General features: G+C 34.9%; 1 protein-coding gene across 7 annotated transcripts in view; it reads left to right on the top strand.

Annotated features, from left to right (window-relative positions):
• Positions 1-23163, top strand: part of DIAPH2 (diaphanous related formin 2) — a 980096-nt gene that overhangs the window by 427626 nt on the left and 529307 nt on the right. For all 7 annotated transcript variants that reach the window (XM_013047536.2, XM_004775974.3, XM_013047535.2 and 4 more), the window contains one exon: positions 2938-3032. In XM_013047536.2, the coding sequence (XP_012902990.1) occupies positions 2938-3032 (95 nt within the window). The remainder of the gene's footprint in view (positions 1-2937; positions 3033-23163) is intronic.

Raw genomic sequence — 23163 nt, 5'->3', positions numbered from 1 at the left:
AATCCACTGCATTCCTATCCACCAATGATGAAGCAGCAGAAAAGTAACTAAGGAACCAATCCTATTTGCAATTGCACAAAAAACCATGATACCTAGGAATAAACTAACTAAAGAAGTTAAAGATTTGTACTCTGAAAACTATAGAACGGTTATGAAAGAAATTGAAGAGGACACAAAGAAATGGAAAAGCATTCAATGCTCATGGCTTGGGAGGACAAACATTGTTAAAATATATATACTACCCAAAGCAATCTACTTTCATGCAATCCCTATCAAAATACCAGTATCATTTTTCACAAACCATCCTAATATTTGTATTGAAGCACAAAGGACCCTGAATAGGCAAAGCAATATTGAAAAAGAAAAACAAAACTGGAGGCAACATGATTTCAGATTTCAAGTTACATAACAAAGATGTAGTGGTCAGTATGGTACTGGCACAAAATTACCCACATAGATAAATGGATTAGAATAGAAAACCAAGAAATGGACCCACAAGTATATGGTCACTGCATCTTTGAGAAAGCAGGAACAAATGTCCGATGGAGAAAAGACAGTCTCTTCAACAAATGGTGTTGGGAAAACTAGCCCAAGATCCAGCTTTTGTATCCCAAATGAGAGAAAGTATACATTTGAAGAGGTACGCGCAACCTGGTGTTTGTAGCAACATTATCAACAATAGCCAGATTAAGGAGAGAGCCAAGATGTCTATTGACTGATGAATGGATAAAGATTATATGTGTGTGTGTGTGTGTGTGTGTGTGTGTGTGTTTATATAATGGGATATTAACCAGCCATCAAAAAGAATGAAATCTTACCAATTATGTGAATGCAGCTTATATGTATTATGTTAAGTGAAATAAGTCAATCAGAGAAAAACAAATTCCATATAATTTTAGTCATATGTGGAATTTAAGAAAGAAAACAGATGAACATATGGGAAGTGGAATCAGAAAAAAAAGGAGAGAGGGAAACAAAGTAGAAGAGACTGAAGGGTACAGAACAAACTGAGGGTTGATGGAGGGAGGAGGGTGGGACATTGGTTAGACATTTGATGGGTATTAAAGGGCACTCATTGTAATAAGCACTGGGTATTGTATGTAAGTGATGAATTATTGAATTCTGGTCCTGAAACCAGTATTGTACTTCATGTTAACTAAATGTAAATAAAAGTTAAAGTGTTTAGTGAACCTTAAAGCCTTTAACAAATCAGTCAGCCATTAAATACGTTTTTGCTAAAGCTGCTGGACAGTTAAACCCATCTTTTTAAAAGATTTTTATTTATTTATTTGACAGACAGAGATCACAAGTAGGCAGAGAGGCAGGCAGAAAGAGAAAGAGAGAGGGAAGCAGGCTCCCTGCTGAGCAGCGGGCCCTATGTGGGACTCCATCCCAGGACCCTGAGATGATGACCTGAGCCAAAGGCAGCGGCTTAACCCACTGAGCCACCCAGGTGCCCTAAACCCATCTTTATTTAACTAGACCTTAGATTTTATTTTGGCATATTCTCCCCCTCTATTGAATTCAGCATTTTTTTATCCACCATGTGTAGACTGTGTTTATATTCTGGGGATACTCAAATACTATGCATGAGAAATTACATCACATCAAGCATTTGTAATTATGTAAGGAAATACCATGGGAGTTTATTTTGATAAGATCCCTTTGTTAAGAGATCACATTAAAATAAACAAATCATCATTCTCCTGTGAGTGGGAATGTTGCTGACAGAAGTCTTCTAATAGTTGTGAATGTGTACATTGCATAACAGAGTACATTTTCTTTTTTTTTTTTTTTAAAGATTTTATTTATTTATTTGACAGAGAGAAATCACAAGTAGATGGAGAGGCAGGCAGGCAGAGAGTGAGAGGGAAGCAGGCTCCCTGCTGAGCAGAGAGCCCGATGCGGGACTCGATCCCAGGACCCCGAGATCATGACCTGAGCCGAAGGCAGCGGCTTAACCCACTGAGCCACCCAGGCGCCCGAGTACATTTTCTTTATAAAGTGAGGACTCAGTAATTAAAAAAAAAACAGTGTGATCTTAATTGCTAGTTGATATCTGTCAACATTATTTTGATTATGGAGCTCTCACTTGGTGTTTATGTCTAGGTAATCATTTGCCTAGACAGTGAGGATTGGTTTTTCCTTTAAGCTCTAGTGAAATCATAGAGACCTTTAGATGAAAAAAAAAAATCAGAGGAATATATTCATGTTCTGGATATAAGAATATAAATGTTCATTAAAATGTGTGTTTTGTGGAAGTTAAAGTGGAATGTGTTGTTAAAAAATACTTTCTGAATTAGTGTAAGCTTTTGTCAGTGTAAACTGCTGACTTACTTCAGTATGACATAATATATATCCATTCGAGAAAAAATTGAGAAGGAAAATTATGAAAATATAGAGCTACTAATACTATACCTCATGATATTCAGCAGGAATTCTGATAACACTGACAACACTCTTTTTCTTATGTGGGAGAATTGCAAAGTAGATTGATATGATTTTTTTTTTCGTATTTGCTGACTTTACTGTCATTCCTGAGAAGTACTGTGTTGTATGCATGTGACAATAGCCATATTAAATTCAATGTTGAATTAAAAGGCCAACTTGAAATAAAATCTCTCATTAGTCGTGTTGTATCAGCTTGATCTAAAATTCATAAGCATGTAGTCATCAGCATTATTAATAGGGGTTTTAATTTATATATAAATATGTATAACCTGTAAATATCAGAGGTTGAAATAATAGGCCAGTTTGCCTAGATGAGTAGTGTAGCCAGTCTATCAAACGGAAACTACATTTGTTTGTTTCTAACTGTAAAATAATATTGGTGACAAATTTCATACTTTGATTCTATGAAAATGAGAATAAGGTATTTCTAAAGGCTCTAAAATTTTGATACTATTCTATTTTTAATAAAATCTACTTTTATTTAAGCTATTTTCCTAGGATCATATCGTATGCCATATGAAGATATAAAAAATATTATTCTGGAGGTTAATGAAGACATGCTGAATGAAGCCTTAATTCAGGTAACTTGCATATTTTCCTTTTAAAATTCATTTTCTCAGGTATTTCTGGTTTGTTATTTTCTCAATGCAGTTGTGGGAAAATGTTCTTCTTATGTTTCGGTAATAGAATCAGGAGTATCTAGCTTTGTTACCCATAAGAGTATTCAACATAGAAGATCTGCGTTTTTGGTTTGTTTCTGCCTATCTTTCAGTGTACATAAAATTGCATGTCACAACAATTCTGTTAAGTAAATATTATTACTACAATTTTATGAAGGTAATAGGAAGGTCAAAAGGTTAAATACCTTGCTGATGACCAATTGGTAGGTGTTAAACTTATTCTTTATTAGGCACATAACATGACTAAGAATTGTGTCAAGCCCTTTTATGTATTTTATCTTATTGTATCCTGTTAACAATCCTATGAGGTACATACTATTGTCCTAATGTTACAGAAAAGAAAACTGAGATTTAAACTGAGATTTAAGGAGATTGCCCAGTATCACGTAGATCATTAGTGGCAGACTAGCAGAGCTGGAATTTGGAACAAGATCTCTCATAGTTCCAAATCTATTGCTTTTTCTGTTCTGTTCCATTATCCTGCCTTCCATGAGCCAGTTATTTAGCTTGCTAAATGTCTATTGCCACGTCTGAGAATACAAATGTATTAAACCAAATGATGTGCTCTGTAGAATAAAGCACTATACAAGATCTAACATATTATTACAATTCTTGATATGGCTATTCCTGTCTAGTTTAATTTCTGGAAGGAAGAACTGTTAGGATTTTACTTATAAAGGCATGGTCATTGTAGGGTTTTTTGGTTTTTGTTTTTAAGCCATAAAGGTTGCTTTGATTTTAAAGACAGTAGTTTATGCTGTGAGAATTTTACCATATTGCCCTTAGACTGTCTGAATTTCAGAGTATCAGTGTCTGTCAAGTGTCTTTCATTTGAGCAGGCCATGTCTATATGGAAGTTCCTCCAGTTTGTAATGTAAGCTTGCATTACAGATTACCTCATGTAAATGTTTTAAATGTAGATATTATAATATAAATTTAGATAAATAGAAATTTATTTTCTAGGGCTAAGGTTTAATGGGTTTATGTAGGCTCTTTATTATCATGACATATTTATGTTAATCTCAATAAGAGTTACACTTTAATCTCAATCAGAGTTACACTTTGATAAATCTCTCTGTGGAAAAGTTTTTTAAAAAAGTATTTTTCTGTCCAACTAGCAAGTTCACATTTCTCTGAGCAGAGATGGAGAGCTGATCATATTTGTTCTGCCTAAGTCCCATGATTCTTTGCACAAATAGTCAGAATGAGTGAGGAATGAAGCCTAAATGAGGTTTAGTTTTCTCTCTTTTTTCACTGGACAGTTTAATTTTAAGATCCAAAGAGACAAAGAAATTTCTGACTCCAAACCTTTTTAGTCTTTTCTCTGTAATTAAATTATAGTAAAATAGAATCATATTTTTGAATAATTAATCAATTTAGCCATTTATTTTACCAGTGAAAACTATATAGCTTTTCCTTCATATACTTTGGTAAAGAAAAAAAAATGCATTTAGAATGCTGCTGTGGTCTTTATTTGGCAGTAACATTCAAAACATTTTTTAAGTAATATTTTCAACTCTTCAGGGAATGTAAGAACCAGAGAAAGATTCTCACTTATGAATATCCTTCTAATATGCAACAAGCTTTTAAAATATATAGAGAGACATTTATTATGTGGGATTCTTTTTCTGTTTCACTTTATTATGTAGCATAAACGATACCTATTTGTTTCTCTTTAAATTGGGTAAGCCTGGTTCAGTTTGGAGGAATGGATTGCTTTCAATTTGGAGATGACAATAAATTATGTATAAATTTTGAATTTGCTCATTTAATTATACCCACTATGCAGTGAAAGCAACTGTTTTTGAAATTATAGTATTATTTAGGAAGACGAGTGATGGAGAATCATAAAGTATAGCTCTTGCCAAGGCTCCTTTAGTGCATGTTATACCAGATGCATCCATGTAATTCCTGTTTGCTGTGAATTGGGTTGAACTGGGCTTGTATCATCTTTTCCTTTTTTTCTAGACATTCTTTCACTTTTCTAAGCCTTTATCTCTTTCTTTTTTTCCCCCCACATATTCATGGTTTTACCCCTTGCATCCTTTGCCCCACAAATTTTGTGCCTTCTTTTTGTTGAAAGCATACCACTGAGGACTTTTTTTTCAAGCCAGATTGCTTTTCATCTCAATGCCAGACTCTCTGAAATTTCCTCTCATTCCTTACCTTGCTCAGTCAAAAATCATTTCTTTCATTCTGCTTGTAGGAGAAAACAACTTAACATGTAATTTAATAGTAGTATATGTGATTAGAATTGTGCCACTTTGATATAAGCACAGATGATACGTAACTCAGTGTGAGTTATTGAAGTTAGTAGGATGTTTATCCAGAAATATCAAACATCTGAGTATCTTTTGGTAAGAAGGAAGGTCCTAGATTGAAACAGTTACTCAGTTTGCCAGAACACAAAGGTGACTGCTTTTCAGAGGCAAGAGAAAAGACTAAAATCGCTACTGCTTTTTTTTCCCCTCCCATCCCAGAAACATTTGCTTCAGTGATGCAAAAGTAACACCAGTTTGTCATTCATAGGAGTTGTTTATAATTTATTTCTAATTACCATGTAGCACATTGATAATGCGTAGCATTAAATATGTATCATCAGATTAACTTTGTTGTAAGTTCTATTTGATTACAATGCTAAATTCTATCCATGTATAATCATAGTATATTGCTCACAGGAGATGTTTGTCTCCTCATAACAACAAACACAACAAAAAACAATTAAGGACACACTGCTTCCCACAGAGTTAACACTAGTATTATCTCTCCAGTATAGGTCAATAGGCTCTTTCCAACCAGACAACTAATATATTTTAGTTATTTAGCAGGATGAATATCTTATTTAAAAAACTCTATCTATCTATCTATCTATCTAGTTTAATCAGCAAGAACAAGCCCAAATATCAGGTTATTAATAAGAATACCAATGTTTTCCTTATTTCAAAATATATAAATTTAAGCTAGAAACTGATTTCATTGTGGAAGATGTTGAGATGTCCTAAAATCCAGGAACTCATGGAAACATTTAAAAATGTATACCATATTCTGAGCTTGTTGAGGAGCTTTTAATATATATAATTATGAGTTAGGTCCAAATAATGTGAACTAAATTTTGGTGATTCTTGGAGGTATTATTTCTGTTTTGAAAATCTGTCAGTGTAATATCAATTTGATCTACTGAGGAAAAAAACCTGAAACCAGTGTTTTCAGACTACTGGGGGTAAAAATCAAATATTTATAGGCCTACTTACATATAGAACTTTGACAAAGAAATGAAACTAGCACTCACAAAAAATTGATTCAAATGTTAAGGGAAAAATAAAAGTGTGTTTTACTTTAGAACGTTAGTGCATGTAAATGATTCTTAAATGCTGAGGAAATTGTGTTGCTAGGGAGATTATAGTCATATTCACAAAACATATACAGAAAATAGGATGATTAACATAGAAGGCAATGTAATATAATTGCAGAATAATTTAGAAAGATATGTATTGAGCAGAGGTTTTTAACCAGGGATTCAAATCCCTCCCTTTGGGGTTAATAGAATTCAGAGGCTCCTGAATTTAGATATGAAAAATACTGTATCTTTATTTGTATAACTTTAACTGTAACTTTATTTTTTTAATTTTTATTTAATTTTTTAAACTTTAAATTAACATTTAGTATTTCATTTGATTAACAATGTAGGTAACATACCAAAGTAGTATTAATAGTGCCTCTAAGTTTTCACTAATAGAAATAATAAATATTTTCATATCACATTACATTTGAGACAGGTATCTTGAAATATTATTTAAAGTCAGTAATACTTCAAAATTACACTAGTTATTAAAGCTACCACTAGATCTTATTTTGTAATGCTTTAATCAAGATGCATATCTATTGTTAATGTCACTTTTTAAAAATACATTAACTATTTTAATATAATCTGTTTCTTTTATATTCCTTTGAGTTTTATTTTATTATGAGAAAAGGACCAATAAACTGGTGTTAAAGGCACAAACAAGAAGACCAGAAACTAGTACAGAAAAGTTTTCCAGTCAAGCTGACTGACATAAGTTGTTCCAGCTTCAGTCTCTCTAGCCACTAGCTATAGAGAATACACCATTGTGAAAATCCCATACTCAGGGAGGATGTTAAATCACCTTCCTGGTCCAAAGAGACCAAGAAGGAACACATTAGAAGGGTAAGGAAACAGCTGTGGTCTGATCATATTGTCCTTCTCCAGATCACCTTATGGAGATCACTGGGGGGCATCTGTTAGAGGGATAAGAGAGAGATGGAGAATGGGAATGTAGCTTACATCAACCAGTGGATTTTTAAAGGCTTAAATGTGGGGCACCTGGGTGGCTCAGTGGGTTAAAGCCTCTGCCTTTGGCTCAGGTCATGATCCCAGGGTCCTGGGATCGAGCCCCCCATCGGGCTCTCTGCTCAACAGGGAGCCTGCTTCTCTTCCTCTCTCTGCCTGCCTCTCTGCCTATTTGTGATCTCTGTCAAATAAATAAATAAAATCTTTAAAAACAAAAAAACAAAAACCTTAAATCTAAGTCATGAAATCATAAAAGTCCTAGAAGAAAACAAGGGAAAAGCTCCTTGACATTGATCTTGGAAATATTGTCTTGATTTGACACTACAAAGCAAAAATAAAAAGAGGGACTACATCGATCTAAGCTTTCTGCACAGCACAAGAAATAGCAGAGTGAAAAGGCAGACTACAGTATGGGAGAAAATATTTACGAACCACAAATCTGATAATAATTCATATCCAATATATATAAAGAACTCCTACAACTTAAGAGTAGAATACCAAATAATTTGACTTAAAAAAATCAGCAAAACACTTGAAAAGACATTTTTTAAAAGATTTTATTTATTCATTTATTTATTTATTTATTTATTTATTTGTCAGAGAGAGAGAAAGAGAGAGAACACAAGCAGGCAGAGCGGCAGGCAGAGGCAGAGAGAGAAACAGGCTCTCTGCTGAGCAAGGAGCCGGATATGGAACTCCATTCCAGGACCCTGGGTCATGACCTGATCGAAGGCAGCGGCTTAACCAACTGAGCCACCCAGGTGTCCCAAAAAGGCATTTTTTCCAGAAAAGATTGTCCAGTAGCCAACAGGCACATGAAAAGATATTCAATATTGGTAATTATCAGGGACCTGCAAATCAAAACTGTAATGAGATAGCACCTCACATCTGTTGGAATCACTATTGTTAAAAAAAAAAAAAAAAAAAAAAAGGAGACAACAAGTGCTGATGAGGATGTGTAGAAAAGAGACCTTTGTAAACTGTTGGTGGGAATGTAAATTGTTGCAGCCATACTGTAAAACAGTGTGGTGATTCCTTAAAAAATTAAAATACAACTCCTGTGTGATTGAGCCGTCACACTCCTGGGTATATCTCTGAAGGAAATGAAATCACTGCTTTGAAGAGATAACTGCATACCCATTTCTGTTTTTATTGCAGCATTTTATTTTTACATTAGCCAAGACATGGAAGCAACCTAGATGTCTATTGATGAATGAGTAGATTAAAATATTACACATACACACAGGAATATTATTCAGCCATAGAAAAGGAGGAAATCCTTTCATTTATGACAACGCAGATGGAACTTGAAAGCATTATGCTAAGTGAAATATGTCAAACAGAGAAAATACTTCCAGGGCAGAAGAGAAAATTTTAAAAAATTTATTAGAATATGTAATTGGAAGTCAGAATGGAGATTAGGACTGAAAACTGGATTTTTGGAATCATTTGGAAAGAAATGTTTGCTCAGTATAAGGACCAACGATAGTGGATAGGGTATATCTACCGAAGTTGATGGTGGAAGTGACAAATGGAAGATTTAGACTATGTTTCTTTAGAGTACTCTGTTTGAGGGAATAGATGGTTTTATAGATATACGAACAAAGTGAGCCACTGTTTTAGGGAGCCAGCCAGATACTGAGGGGTTCACCATTAGCCGGCACAGGGGAGAATTTTAAGGAATGATAAGTAGGAGAATGAGATGGGGTAAAAGATACCCCTTTTGAGAACCTGAATTTCAGTGACTTACTTAGTTCAAGTAGTAGTTATTTTCTTATAGTTTTTTTCTGAAAATAATCCATACTTTGTACCAGGTTATTATATTCCTTAAGCAAATGTTCTGTTTGTTGTCTTTAGGTTGATCTCTCCCTTATTTTTAAGGGACACAAGCATTTCTTCTGGGTATGCAACTATCCACTATCCTATTTTTAGCTCATTCTCCACCCACTTCATTTTCTCTTAACTTTCCTCCTTCCTTCCCACCTTCTCTTCCTCTACTCTAAATTCTCTCTTCCCTCTTTTCCTTACTTTCATTTAAATACATTCTTTTCTAAATCAAGGGCCCTTATCTTTCTTAATAATATCCCCTCAGTGAATTATGGCTCGAGGTCATCTCCTTCATACCTTTAAATTAAAAAAAAAATACCTCTATAGATGTCTTTTTGTAATAAATGCATGGAAGTATTTGAGGTTGCTCTTTTTCCCTCAGATAATTTCTGCTCTTGCTGGCCATGTTATTCTTCTGGACCCATTCAAGTACCCACCACTGTACCAAATATATATGGTCTACAGGTTTTTCCAATTGTTACTTTATGTCTCAAAACAGATTATATGAATTGAGTAACTTTTATTGGGTCCTGACATAAGAATTAGAATAAAGCATAGATCATCTGATACATTGCCCTGATTACTCCTAAGCCATCAAACATAAATGGCTATCTATTTATTATGCAGAGAAAAGTGATTCTTCAACTTCCCTCGATCAACCAATTCTGGACTATAATTATTCTTATAGTCAGGAAGCTCATGCATGTGTAATAGTAGAACTCATTTTTGTCTCCTCAATCCATCTTTGTAATCATTGATCTATTTATGCGGCTATCGACCATCTGTATTTTATGCAGCCTGCGAGTCTGCGTGTGTTCGCGTACTTTACAAGGGTTGATGACTATAAGTATATCAATTAAGGCTATGATGGCATTAGTACTGTAGAGTTTGAAAACATTTTTCTCTTACATAACTTGTACAAACCACATTCATTTGTATAATTTTTAGAGAATATGAAGCATTAGTAATAACAGGAATATTCATATAGGATACCTTTCCCATTTCTCATCATAGTGGAATAAATGATTACTTTATGGCTTGCTGTTGCAATCCCAAAATACTTCTATCCATGAGGGGCTGTTCTTTTTCATCTTTTGTTTCTAACTGGTTAGTTTAGTGATTTTTTTTCTCTTCCCTTTCTTCATTGCTTATCTTTGACCCTTGTTTTTTACTTTCAGTCTGTTGATAAAATCATATCTGTTCCAAGTAAATGTAATGACTGCTCATTTTCATCCCCTCTATGTCTATTGTTGATTAATACCAGGTTTCATTTGTATTGTTGTTCATAAGTGCTATCAAGACTACTTTAGAAAGAGAGAAAAAGTTGCTTTAAATAATTTTCTTATACTAATTGGATTATAACAAGCATTTTAAAAATACAAAATATTTTAGTCCATTTGCAGTTTGAACGAAACATAGGTCTTTTTTAAAAAAAAAACTCTTTTTATTAACAAAACATAGGTCTTATTAATAGTTGAACAAGATGTGGCTCAAAGATCATATTTTCTGTTGTCTTGTAGACTTGAAGCCATGACAGAACTTTATTCAGATTCTGGTTCTTTTATCCTGTATATCCACTGGGTTTATTGAAGTGAGGTGATGTTTGTGGTAGACCAAGAATTCCCTTGCAGTTGTAGAATGTGGAAGGTGCCATCTTTTTCCTCACATAGACTTCCAGAACCTTGAACTAGGAAAGGAGAAGCAAGGTTAAACCAAAATCCTTACTCTAACTTGCAGTTATGAAGCTATCTCTAGACCAAAGGCAGGCATGCTTCAGCCCCAGAGAAATGGAGGCAGAAAATCCAGGCTCCAACGCCCCCAGTGATACTAACAGAGATGGAAAACAATCACAGTGTTTTTTTGGTTGAATTTTTTTTGTTTTTTGTTTCCTAGCTTCCTACATTTTTTGGTGCTATATAAATTTGTTTTGAATTCACGGATTGTCAGCGAATGATGTATTTAATGAAGTATAACACATTTGTAATTGATTTTTATCTTTAAAACCAATTCCTTCCAGTTGTGTTTTCAGGAAATTTATCAAGGCAGTCTACATACAAGGAATAAATAATTACTTTGCAATGTTCTGTTATAATTCTAAATCTCCTATGTAAAGCATAAATATGCCTAGTCATTAAATCTGTAAAAGTCATATGATAGTTGTAGTACAATTTAACATATGATATAGCCAACATGCTATGACATATTTTAACACAGTTATACTATAGCAATAACATAATAGGTATTTGAACTAATCTTTAAAAACTAGAGAGTAAGGAATAGAGAAGGAGGGATTGAACACTTTTTATTAAGCTCAGTGGTAGACATATAGATTAATTGTCTTGTGTATACATTTCTATATTCTTAAATATTACACAATAAATTTTAAAAGTATTTGACAAGCACTGAAAGCATATGCTTAAGAAGAATTCCTTAACTTTGACACTTTGATTATTTGGCTCAATAATTCTTTTTTGTGGAATGCTGTGCATTGTAGGATGTTTAGCAGTATTCATGACCTCTCCGCACTCGATGCCAGCAGCAGCCCCTCTACCACCTGTTAGGAAAAACAAAAATGCTTTCAGATATTAAAAAATGTCCCCAACTAGACAAAATTGTCCCTGGTTGAGAACCACTATCTTCATAATTAGTTATATTTTAAAACATATCAAAGTTTCAGAATTTAATAAGCTTCTAATCATTTACTTTGTTTCTATTTTCAATGTTAATTAGAAACTTCATGACAGAGGTTTGGACATTCTGTTAGGTAAAAACAGAATTGATTCCATGTATTTAAAAAAAATCTCTTTCCCAGGAATGTAAAATATTCATGTTATGTTCAAACTTTGACAAAATGTCTTCTCATTAAATTGCAATTGCCCCTATTTAAGCATTGTTTAAAGTATAGGCCATAATTATTTTTAAGAGGTGAATATAAGCAATCATTCTACTGTGCGTTGACTTTATCACTTTATTACTTTATTACTATGCGTTTCCTTTATCACATACTATGTGGGCTTTTTTTCTTTTGTTTTATATTAATGCCTTAATAATGATCAATTCACCTTATACCATTCTAAAAACCTTCTGTTTATTTCTTTTTTTATTTTTAAATTTGTATATAAATTCTAGTTAGTTAACATATAGTATAATACTGATTTCAAAAGTAGAATTTAATGATTCATTACATAAATGAAACACCCAGTGCTCAACACAAGTGCCCTCCTTAATACCCATAACGCATTTAACCCATCCCCTGCCCACCTTCCCTCCATCAAACCTCAGTTTATTTTTGATAGTTAAGAGTCTCTTATGGTTTGTTTCACTCTCTCTTTTTCCCTTCCCCTGTGTTCATCTGTACACTCATCAGATGAGTGTAATCATCTGGTATTTTCTCTCTCTGACTTGTTTGACTTAGCATAATACATTCTAGCTCTATCCACGTCCTTCCAAATGGCAAGATTTCATTTTTGACAACTCAGTAATATTCCATCACATATATATATGTGTGTGTGTATATATATACACACATATATGTATAATAATATAATACATAATAATAATATAATACATAATAATATGTATAATAATAATATATGTATAATATATATAAATACACACATATATGTGTATATACACATATATATGTATAATAAAGATGTGTGTATGTATATTTTTATACATATATATATGTGTGTATATACATATATATGTATAATAATATAATACATAATAATAATATAATACATAATAATAATATAATACATAATAATAATATAATACATAATAATATGTATAATAATATATGTATAATATATATACATTTATATGTGTATATATATACACACACAGCACATCTTTATTCATTCATCAATTCATGGGCATTTGGTCTTTTTCCATAATTTAGGTATTGTTGATAATGGTATTGTAAACATAAGGTTGCATGTGTCTTTTTTTTAATAAAGATTTTATTTATATACTTGGCAGAGATCACAAGTAGGCAGAGAGGTAGGCAGAGAGAGAGAGAGAGAGGAGGAAGTAGGCTCCTTGCCGAGCAGAGAACCCTATGTGGGGCTCGATCCCAGGACCCAGGGATCATGACCAGAGCCTAAATCAGGTTTTAACCCACTGAGCCACCCAGGCACCTGTACATGTGTCCTTTTAATTTGGTATTTTTGTATCCTTTGCGTAAATACCTAGTAGTGCAATTAGTGGGTCATAGGATAGTTCTTTTTTTAACTTTTTGAGAAACCTCCATATTGTTTTCCAGAGTAGCTGTACCAGTTTGCATTCCCACCAACAATGTAAAAGGATTCCTCTTTCTCATCATCTTCACCAACATTTGCTGTCCTTGTATTGTTAATTTAACCATTCTGGCAGATGTGAGGTGGTATCTCATCATGGTTTTGATTTGTATTTCCCTGATGATTAGGGATGTTGAGTATTTTTTGATGTGTCTGTTGACCATCTGGATGTCTTCTTTGGAAAAATGTCTGTTCTTGTCTTCTGCCCATTTCTTAACTGGATGATTTGTTTGTTAGGTGTTGAGTTTGTAAGTTCTTTATAGATTTTGGATAATAACCCTTCATCAGATATGTCATTTGCACATATCTTTTCATATTCTTTAGGTCTGTTTTAGTTTTGTTTATTGCGTCCTTCACTGTGCAGAAGCTTTTTATCTTGATGAAGTCCCACTAGTTTATTTTTGCTTTAGTTTCCCTTGTCTCCAGAGACCTGTCTGATAATAAGTTGCTGTGGCCATGGTTAGAGAGGTTTCTGTCTGTGCTCTTTTCTAGAATTTTGTTGAATTCGTGTCTCACATTTAGATGTCTCATCCATTTTTGAGTTTATTTTTATGTGTGATAAAAGAAAAGGGTACAGTTTCATTTTTCTGCATTTTGCTGTCAAGTTTTCCTATTCCGATTTGTTGAAGAGACTGTCTTTCTTCCACTGGATATTCTTTGCTGCTTTGTCAAAGATGAGGTGACCATATAGTTGTGGGTCCATTTCTGAGCATTCTGTTCTGTTCCTTTGATCTGTGTGTCTATTTTTGTACCAGTACCATACTGTCTTAATCACACATCTTTTTAGTACAACTAGAAATCCAGAATTGTGATTCCTCCAAGCTTTACTTTTCTTTTTCAGTATTGCTTTGGCTGTTTGGGGTCTTTTGTGGTTCCATACAAATTTTAGAGTTTTTTTGTCCACCTATGTGAAAAATGCTGGTGGTATTTTTTTATGGGGTGCCTTAAATGTGTAGATTGCTTTGCATAGTATAGAAATTTTATTTTTTTCAAGATTTTATTTACTTATTTGACACAGAGAGAGAGCCCAAGTAGGCAGAGAGGCAGGCAGAGAGAGAGGGGGAAGCAGGCTCCCCAATGAGCAGAGAGCCCAACGTGGGACTCAATCCCAGGACCCTGGGATAATGACCTGAGCCGAAGGCAGAGGCTTTAACCCACTGAGCCACCCAGGCACCCCAAGTATAGACATTTTAATAATTTTCGTTCTTCTGATCCATGATCATGGAACTTTTTTCTGTTTCTTTGTGTCATCTTCAATTTCCTTCATAAGTCTTGTATAGTTTTTGGTGTATGAATCTTTTATCTCTTTGGTTAGGGTTTTTTCTCCATATCTTATTGTTTTTGATGCAGTTATAAGTGGCCTTGATTCCTTGATTTCTCTTTTTGTTTATTATTGGTGTATAGAAATGCAACAGATTTCTGTACGTTGGTTTTTGTATCCTGAGACATTATTGAATTTGTGTATCAGTCCCTAGCAGTTTTTTTTTTTTTTTTCGTAGAATCTTTTGGGTTTTCTACATAGAGTATCACATCAGTTGCAAATCGTGAAAGTTTTACTTCCCTTGCTGATTTGATTGGTTTGTATTTAGTTTTGTTCTGTGATTGCTAAGGCTAAGACTTCCAGTACTATATTAAATAACAGTGTTAAGGGGCACCAGAGTGACTCAGTTGGTTAAGTGGTCTGCTTTTGGTGCAGGTCATGATCTCAGGATCCTGGGATCAAGCCCCACATCAGGCTCACTGCTCAGCTGGGAGTCTGCTTCTCCCTTTCCCTCTGGCTTATGCTCTCTCTCTCTCTTAAAATGAATGAACAAAATCTTTAAAAAAATACTAATGATGGTGAGTGGACATCCCTTTCTTGTTCCCAACCACAGAGGAAAAGCTCTTGGTTTTTCAGTGCTGAGTATTGTATTAGCTATGGGTCTTTCATATATGGCTTTTATGATGTTGAGGTATGTTACATCTATCCCTACTTTTTTGAGGGTTTTTTTTAGAGATGATCTCTACCTTGTCAAATGCTTTTTCCGCATCTGTTGAGATCATGTCTTTCTTATTCTTTATTTTATTAATGTGGTGTGTCAGATTAGTTGATTTGCGAATACTGCAATACCCCTACAGCCCAGGAATAAATCACACTCAATCACGGTGAATAATTCTTTTAATGTACTGTTGGATTCAATTTTCCAGTATCATATTAGGAATTTTTATATCCATGTTCATCAGGGGTATTGGCCGGTTTTCCATTCTCCATTTTAGTAGGGTTTTTGATCTTAGAATCAAGGTAATGCTGACTTTTTGAATGAGTTTGAAAGTTTTCCTTCCATTTTTAATTACTTGAAATGGTCTGAGAAGAATAGTTATTAACTGTTCTTTAAATGTCTGATAATATTCCCCTGGGAAGCCATCTGGATCTGGACTTCTGTTTGTTGGGAGAGTTTTGATTCCTGATTCAGTAACTGGGCCTATTCAAATTTTCCACATATTTTCTGTTTCAGTTTTGTTAGTGTGTATGGGTCTATGAATTTGTCCTTTTTTTTTTTTCCAGATTGCCCAGTTTCTTGGAATATAATTTTTCATAATATTCTCTAACAGTTGTTTATATTTCTGTGGTATTGGTTGTGAACTCTCCTCTATCATTCATTATTATATTTATATGAGCCCTTTCTCTTTTTTATAATTTTGGGTAGCAGTTTATCAGTTTTATTGAGTCTTTCAAAGAAGCAGGTCTTGTTTATTTTTTTTTTATTCGTTCCACTGTTTTTTTGTTTTTTTCTGTATCATTTATTCTGAACTCTGATATTTATTATTATGCTTCCTCTGCTGACTTTAGCCTTTATTTGCAGTTCCTTTTTTATTTTTTTTTTAAAGATTTTATTTATTCATTTGAAAGAGAGAGCATGAGCATGGGGCAGAGGATGAGGAAGAAGCAGACTCTCCACTGAGCAGGGAACACAACATGGGACTGTGGGACTCAATCCCAGTGCCCTGAGATCATGACCTGAGTTGAAGGAAAATACTTATCCAGCTGAACCATCCGGGTGCTGCTTCTGTTCCTTTTAAGCTCCATTATGTGTAATGTTAAGTTGTATATTTTTGCTTGTTTCTTGAGATAGGCCTGTATTGCTATAATCTTCCCTCTTGAAACTGCCTTTGCTTTATCCCAAAGGTTCTGGACTATCATGTTTTCAACGCCATTAGCTTCTATTCATTATTAAAATTTCTTCTTTAATCATACTGAACCCATTCATTCTTCAGTAGGATGTTCTTTAACTTCCATGTATTTGTGGTCTTTTCCAGTGTGTGTGTGTGTGCATGTGTGTGTTAATTTGTGTGTGTGCATGTGTGTGTTAATTTGTGTGTGTGTCTCTGTGTGTCGTTGACTTCAAGTTTTATAACATTGTGGTCTAAAGTATGCATGGTACGAACTCAGTCTTTCTGTACTTGTTGTGGGTTGATTTGTGAGCCAGTATATGATCTATTCAGGATAGTGTTCCATGCACAATTTAAAAGAATGTGTATTCTGCTGCTTTAGGATGAAATGTTCTGAATATATCTGTGTGAAGTCCACCATTTCAGTGTGTCATTCAAAGCCATTCTTTCCGTATAGATTTTGTTTTTCCATTCTATTTATTTATTTATTTATTTATATATTTTTGATTTTTTTATAAAGATATAATATATTATTAGCCCCAGGGGTACAAGTCTGTGAATCACCAGGTTTACACACTTTATATCACTCACCATAGAACATACTCTCCCCAATGTCCATAACCCCACCACCCTCTCCCAAACCCCCTACCCCCAACAACCCTCAGTATGTTTTGTGATATTAAGAGTCTCTTATGGTTTTTCTTCCTCCCGATCCCATCTTGTTGGATTATTTTCCTACCCCACAAACCCCCCACATTGCCTCTCCGCTTCCTCATATCAGGGAGATCATATGATAGTTGTCTTTCTCCAGTTGACTTATTTCACTAAGCATAATACCCTCTAGCTTCATCCATGTCATTGCAAATGGCAAGAATTCATTTCTTTTGATGTCTGCATAGTATTCCATTATATATATATATACCATATATATACCAGATCTTCTTTATCCATTCATCTGTTGATGGGCATCTAGTTTTTTTCCATTGTATGGCTATTGTCGACATTGCTGCTATAAACATTCAGGTGCACGTGCCCCTTCGGATCACTATGTTTGCTTCTTTGGGTAAATACCCAGTAGTAAAATTGCTGGGTCATAGGGTAGCTCTATTGTCAACTTTTTGAAGAACCTCCATGCTGTTGATGGACATCTAGGTTCTTTCCATAGTTTGGCTATTGTGGATATTGCTGCTATAAACATTCGGGTGCACGTGCCCCTTTGGATCACTACGTTTGTATCTTTAGGGTAAATACCCAATAGTGCAATTGCTGGGTCGTAGGGCAGTTCTATTTTCAACATTTTGAGGAACCTCCATGCTGTTTTCCAGAGTGGTTGCAACAGCTAGCATTCCCACCAACAGTGGAAGAGGGTTCCCCTTTCTCCGCATCGTTGCCAATATCTGTCATTTCCTGCTTTGTTAGTTTTAGCCATTATGACTGGTGTGAGGTGGTATCCCATTGTGGTTTTGATTTGTGTTTCCCTGATGCCGAGTGATGTGGAACACTTTTTCATGTGTCTGTTGGCCATCTGGCTGTCTTCTTTGCGGAAATATCTGTTCATGTCCTCTGCCCTTTTTGTGATTGGATTATCTGTTCTTTGGGTGTTGAGTTCGCTAAGCTCTTTATAGATTTTGGACACTAGCCCTTTATCTGATATGTCATTTGCAAATGTCTTCTCCCATTCTGTCAGTTGTCTTTTGGTTTTCTTAACTGTTTCCTTTGCTGTGCAAAAGCTTTTGATGTGGATGAAGTCCCAATAGTTCATTTTTGCCCTTGCTTCCCTTGCCTTTGGCACTTTTCCTAGGAAGAAGTTGGTACCGCTAAGGTCGAAGAGGTTGCTACCTGTCTTCTCCTCAGCGAATTTGATGGATTCCTTTCTCACATTGAGATCCTTCATCCATTTGGAGTCTATTTTCGTGTGTGGCATAAGGAAATGGTTCAGTTTCATTTTTCTCCATGTGGCTGTCCAATTTTCCCAACACCATTTATTGAAGAGGCTGTCTTTTCCATTGGCCATTCTTTCCTGCCTTGTCGAAGATTAGTTGACCATAGAGTTGAGGGTCTATATCTGGACTCTCTATTCTGTTCCATTTTTTTACCAGTACCACACTAACTTGTAGATGACAGGTTTGTAATAGAGCTTGAAGTCTGGAATTGTGATGCCACCAACTTTGGCTTTCATTTTCAATATTCCTTTGGCTATTCGAGGTTCTGGTTCCATATAAATTTTTTCATTCTTTTCTGGTTCCATAGAAATTTTAGGATTATTTGTTCCATTTCTTTGAAAAAGATGGATGGTATTTTCATAAGGATTGCATTAAATGTGTAGATTGCTTTAGGTAGCATAGACATTTTCACAGTATTTGTTCTTCCAATCATTGAGCATGGAACACTTTTCCATTTCTTTGTGTATTCCTCAATTTTTTTCATGAGTACTTTATAGTATTTTCTGAGTATAGATTCTTTGACTCTTAGGTTAGGCTTATTCCTAGGTATCTTACGGTTTTGGATGTAGTTGTAAATGTGATTGACTCCTTAATTTCTCTTTCTTCTGTCTTGTTGTTGGTGTAGAGAAATGCACTGATTTCTGTGCATTGATTTTATATCTTGACAATTCACTGAATTCCTGTACGAGTTGTAGCAGTTTTGGAGTGGAGTCTTTTTGGTTTTCCATGTATAGTATCATATCATCTGCAAAGAGTGATAGTTTGACTTCTTCTTTGCCAATTTGGATGTTTTTAATTTCTTTTTGTTGTGTAATTCCTGAGGCTAGGACTTCTAGTACTATGTTGAATATCAGTGGTGATAATGGACATCCCTGCCGTATTCCTGACCTTAGCGGAAAAGCTCTCAGTTTTTATCCATTGAGAATTATATTTGCGGTAGGTTTTTGCATAGATGGCTTTGATGATATTGAGGTATGTGCTCTCTATCCCTACACTTTGAAGAGTTTTGATCAGGAAGGGATGGTGTACTTTGTCAAATGCTTTTTCACCATCTATTGAGTGTAGCATATGGTTCTCATTCTTTTATTAATGTATTGTATCACATTGATTTGCGGATGTTGAACCAGCCTTGCAGCCCTGGAATAAATCCCACTTGGTCGTGGTGAACAATCCTTTTAATATACTCTTGGATGCTATTGGCTAATATTTTGGTGAGAATTTCCGCATCTGTGTTCATCAATGATATTGGTCTGTAATTTGTTTTTTTTAAAGATTTTATTTATTTATTTGACAGAGAGAAATCACAAGTAGATGGAGAGGCAGGCAGAGAGAGAGAGAGAGAGAGGGAAGCAGGCTCCCTGCTGAGCAGAGTGCCCGATGCGGGACTCGATCCCAGGACCCTGAGATCATGACCTGAGCCGAAGGCAGCGGCTTAACCCACTGAGCCACCCAGGCGCCCATATTGGTCTGTAATTCTTGTTGATGTGATCATTGTCCGGTTTGGGGATCAAGGTGATGATGGCATCATAAAATGAGTCTATTTCTATTTATTGGAACAGTTTCAGGAGAATAGGAATTAATTCTTCTTTAAATGTTTGGTAAAATTCCCTTGGGTAGACACCTGGCCCTGCGCTTTTGTTTGGAGATTTTTGATGACTGTTTCAATCTCCATACTGGTTATGGGTCTGTTTAGGTATTCTGTTTCTTCCTGGTTCAGTTGTGTTAGTTTATATGTCTCTGGGACTGCATTCATTTCTTCCAGATTTTCAAATTTGTTGGTGTAGAGTTGCTTATAGTATGTTCTTATAGTTGTTTTTATTTCTTTGGTGTTGGTTGTGATATCTCCTCATTCATTCATGATTTTATTTATTTGGTTCCTTCCTCTTTTCTTTTTGATAAGTCTGGCCAGGGGTTTATCAATCTTATTCTTTCAAAGTGTCAGCTCCTATTTTCGTAGATTTGTTCTGTTGTTTTTTTAGTTTCTATTTCATTGATTTTTGCTCTGATCTTTATGATTTCTCTTCTCCTGCTGGGTTTAGGCTTTTCTTGCTGTTCTTTCTTCAGCTCCTTTAGGTATAGGTTTAGGTTGTGTATTTGAGACCTTTCTTGTTTCTTGAGAAAGGCTTGTATCGCTATATGTTTTCCTCTCAGTACTGCCTTTGCTGTGTCCCACAGATTTTGAACCATTGTGTTTTCATTATCATTTGTTTCCATGAATTTATTCCAGTCTTCTTTAATTTCCTGGTTGACCCATTCATTCTTTAGAAGGATGCTGTTTAGTCTCCATGTATTTGGGTTCTTTCCAAATTTCCTCTTGTGATTGAGTTCTAGCTTCAGAGCATTGTGGTCTGAAAATATGCAGGAAATGATCCCAATCTTTTGATACCGTTTGAGACCTGATTTAGGACCGAGGATGTGATCTATTCTGGAGAATGTTCCATGTGCACTAGGGAAGAATGTGTATTCTGTGGCTCTGGGATGGAATGCTCTGAATATATCTGTGATTTCCATCTGATACAGTGTGTCATTTAAGGCCTTTATTTCCTTGTTGATCTTTTGCTTGGATGATCTGTCCCTTTCAGTGAGGGGAGTGTTAAAGTCCCCTACTATTATTGTATTATTGTTGATGTGTTTCTTTGATGTTGTTATTAATTGGTTTATATTGTTTGCTGCTCCCATGTTAGTGGCATAGATATTTAAAATTGTTAGATGATCTTGTTGGACAGACCCTTTGATTATGCTATAGTGTCCTTCCTCATCTCTTATTATAGTCTTTGGCTTAAAATCTACTTGATCTGATACAAGGATTGCTACCCTAGCTTTCTTCTGATGTCCATTAGCATGGTAAATTGTTTTTCACCCCCTCACTTTAAATCTGGAGGTGTCTTCGGTTCTAAAATGAGTTTCTTGTAGTCAGCATATTGATGGGTTTTGTTTTTTTTAATCTATTCTGTCACCCTGTGTCTTTTGATTGGGGCATTTAGCCCATTTACATTCAGGGTAACTATTGAGAGATTTGAATTTAGTGCCATTGTATTGCCTGTAAGGTGATTGTTACTATATATTGTCTCTGCTCCTTTTTGATCTACCACTTTTAGGCTCTCCCTTTGCTTAGAGTACCCCTTTCAATATTTCCTGTAGAGCTGGTTTGGTTTTTACAAATTCTTTTAGTTTTTGTTTGTCTTGGAAGTTTTTTATCTCTCCTTCTATTTTCAATGATAACGTAGCTGGATATAGTATTCTTGGCTGCATGATTTTCTCGTTTACTGCTCTGAATATATCATGCCAATTCTTTCTTGTCTGCCAGGTCTCTGTGTATAAGTCCACTGTCAATCTAATGTTTTTACCATTGTATGTTACAGACTTCTTGTCCCCAGCTGCTTTCAGGATTTTCTCTTTGTCACTAAGATTTGTAAATTTTACTATTAGGTGAGGGAGTGTGGACCTATTCTTATTGATTTTGAGAGGCGTTCTCTGCACATCCTGCCTTTTGATGTTTGTTCTCTTTGACATATTAGGGAAGTTCTCTTTAATAATTCTCTCCAATATACCATCTGCTTCCCTCTCTCTTTCTTGTTCTTTTGGAATCCCAATTATTTTTATTTATTTTTTTAAAGGTTTATTTATTTATTTGACAGACAGGGATTACAATTAGTCAGAGAGTAAGGCAGAGAGATAGGGGGAAGCAGATTCCCCACCAAGCAGAGAGCCCGATGCGGGGCTTGATCCCAGGACCCTGGGATCATGACCTGAGCCAAAGGCAGAGGCTTTAACCAACTGAGCCACCCAGGCATCCCTGAAATCCCAATTATTTTAATGTTGTTTTGTCTTATGGTGTCACTTACCTCTTGAATTCTACCCTCGTGGTCCAATAGTTGTTTTTCTCTCTTTTGCTCAACTTCTTTATTCTCTGTCATTTGGTTTTCTATATCATTAATTCTTCCTTCTGCCTCATTTATTCTAGCAGTCAGATCCTCCATTTTTTATTGCACCTCATGAGTTCAACTCGGTTAGATTTTAGTTGTTTTATTTCTCCAGAAAGGGCCTTTATTTCTCCAAAGAATGTTTCTCTTATATCTTCTATGTGTTTTTTGAGCCCATCTAGCACCTTGAGAATCATCATTCTGATCTCTAGATCTAACATACTACCCATGTCCATATTGAGTAAGTCCCTAGCCTTCAGTACTGCCTCTTGTTGTTCTTTTTGTGGTGATTTTTTCTGTCTTGTCATTTTGTCCAGAGAAGAATATATTATGGACCAGATAAAATACTACAAGGGTGGTAAACACCCCAGGAAAATGTGCTATAACCAAATAAGAAAGACCCCAAATCATAGCGGGGAGAAATGGGATAAAAAATGTTCAGAGAAAAAAATAATTAAAGCAAGAAAATTTAGAAAAATACAAAAAAGAAAAAATATATATATATATATTAGACTGGTGACTAGAACAGGGTCACCCACTTAATTTTGGGAGTATTTTGGTCTCTTTGAAGAAACTACC

The sequence above is a fragment of the Mustela putorius genome, unplaced genomic scaffold (genome assembly GCF_011764305.1).
Source record: "Mustela putorius furo isolate JIRA1106 unplaced genomic scaffold, ASM1176430v1.1 tig00003846_pilon_pilon_pilon, whole genome shotgun sequence".
Classification (NCBI taxonomy): domain Eukaryota; kingdom Metazoa; phylum Chordata; class Mammalia; order Carnivora; family Mustelidae; genus Mustela; species Mustela putorius.
The sequence above is the reverse complement of the archived record's forward strand: the minus strand, read 5'-3'. Positions and strand labels throughout refer to the sequence as shown.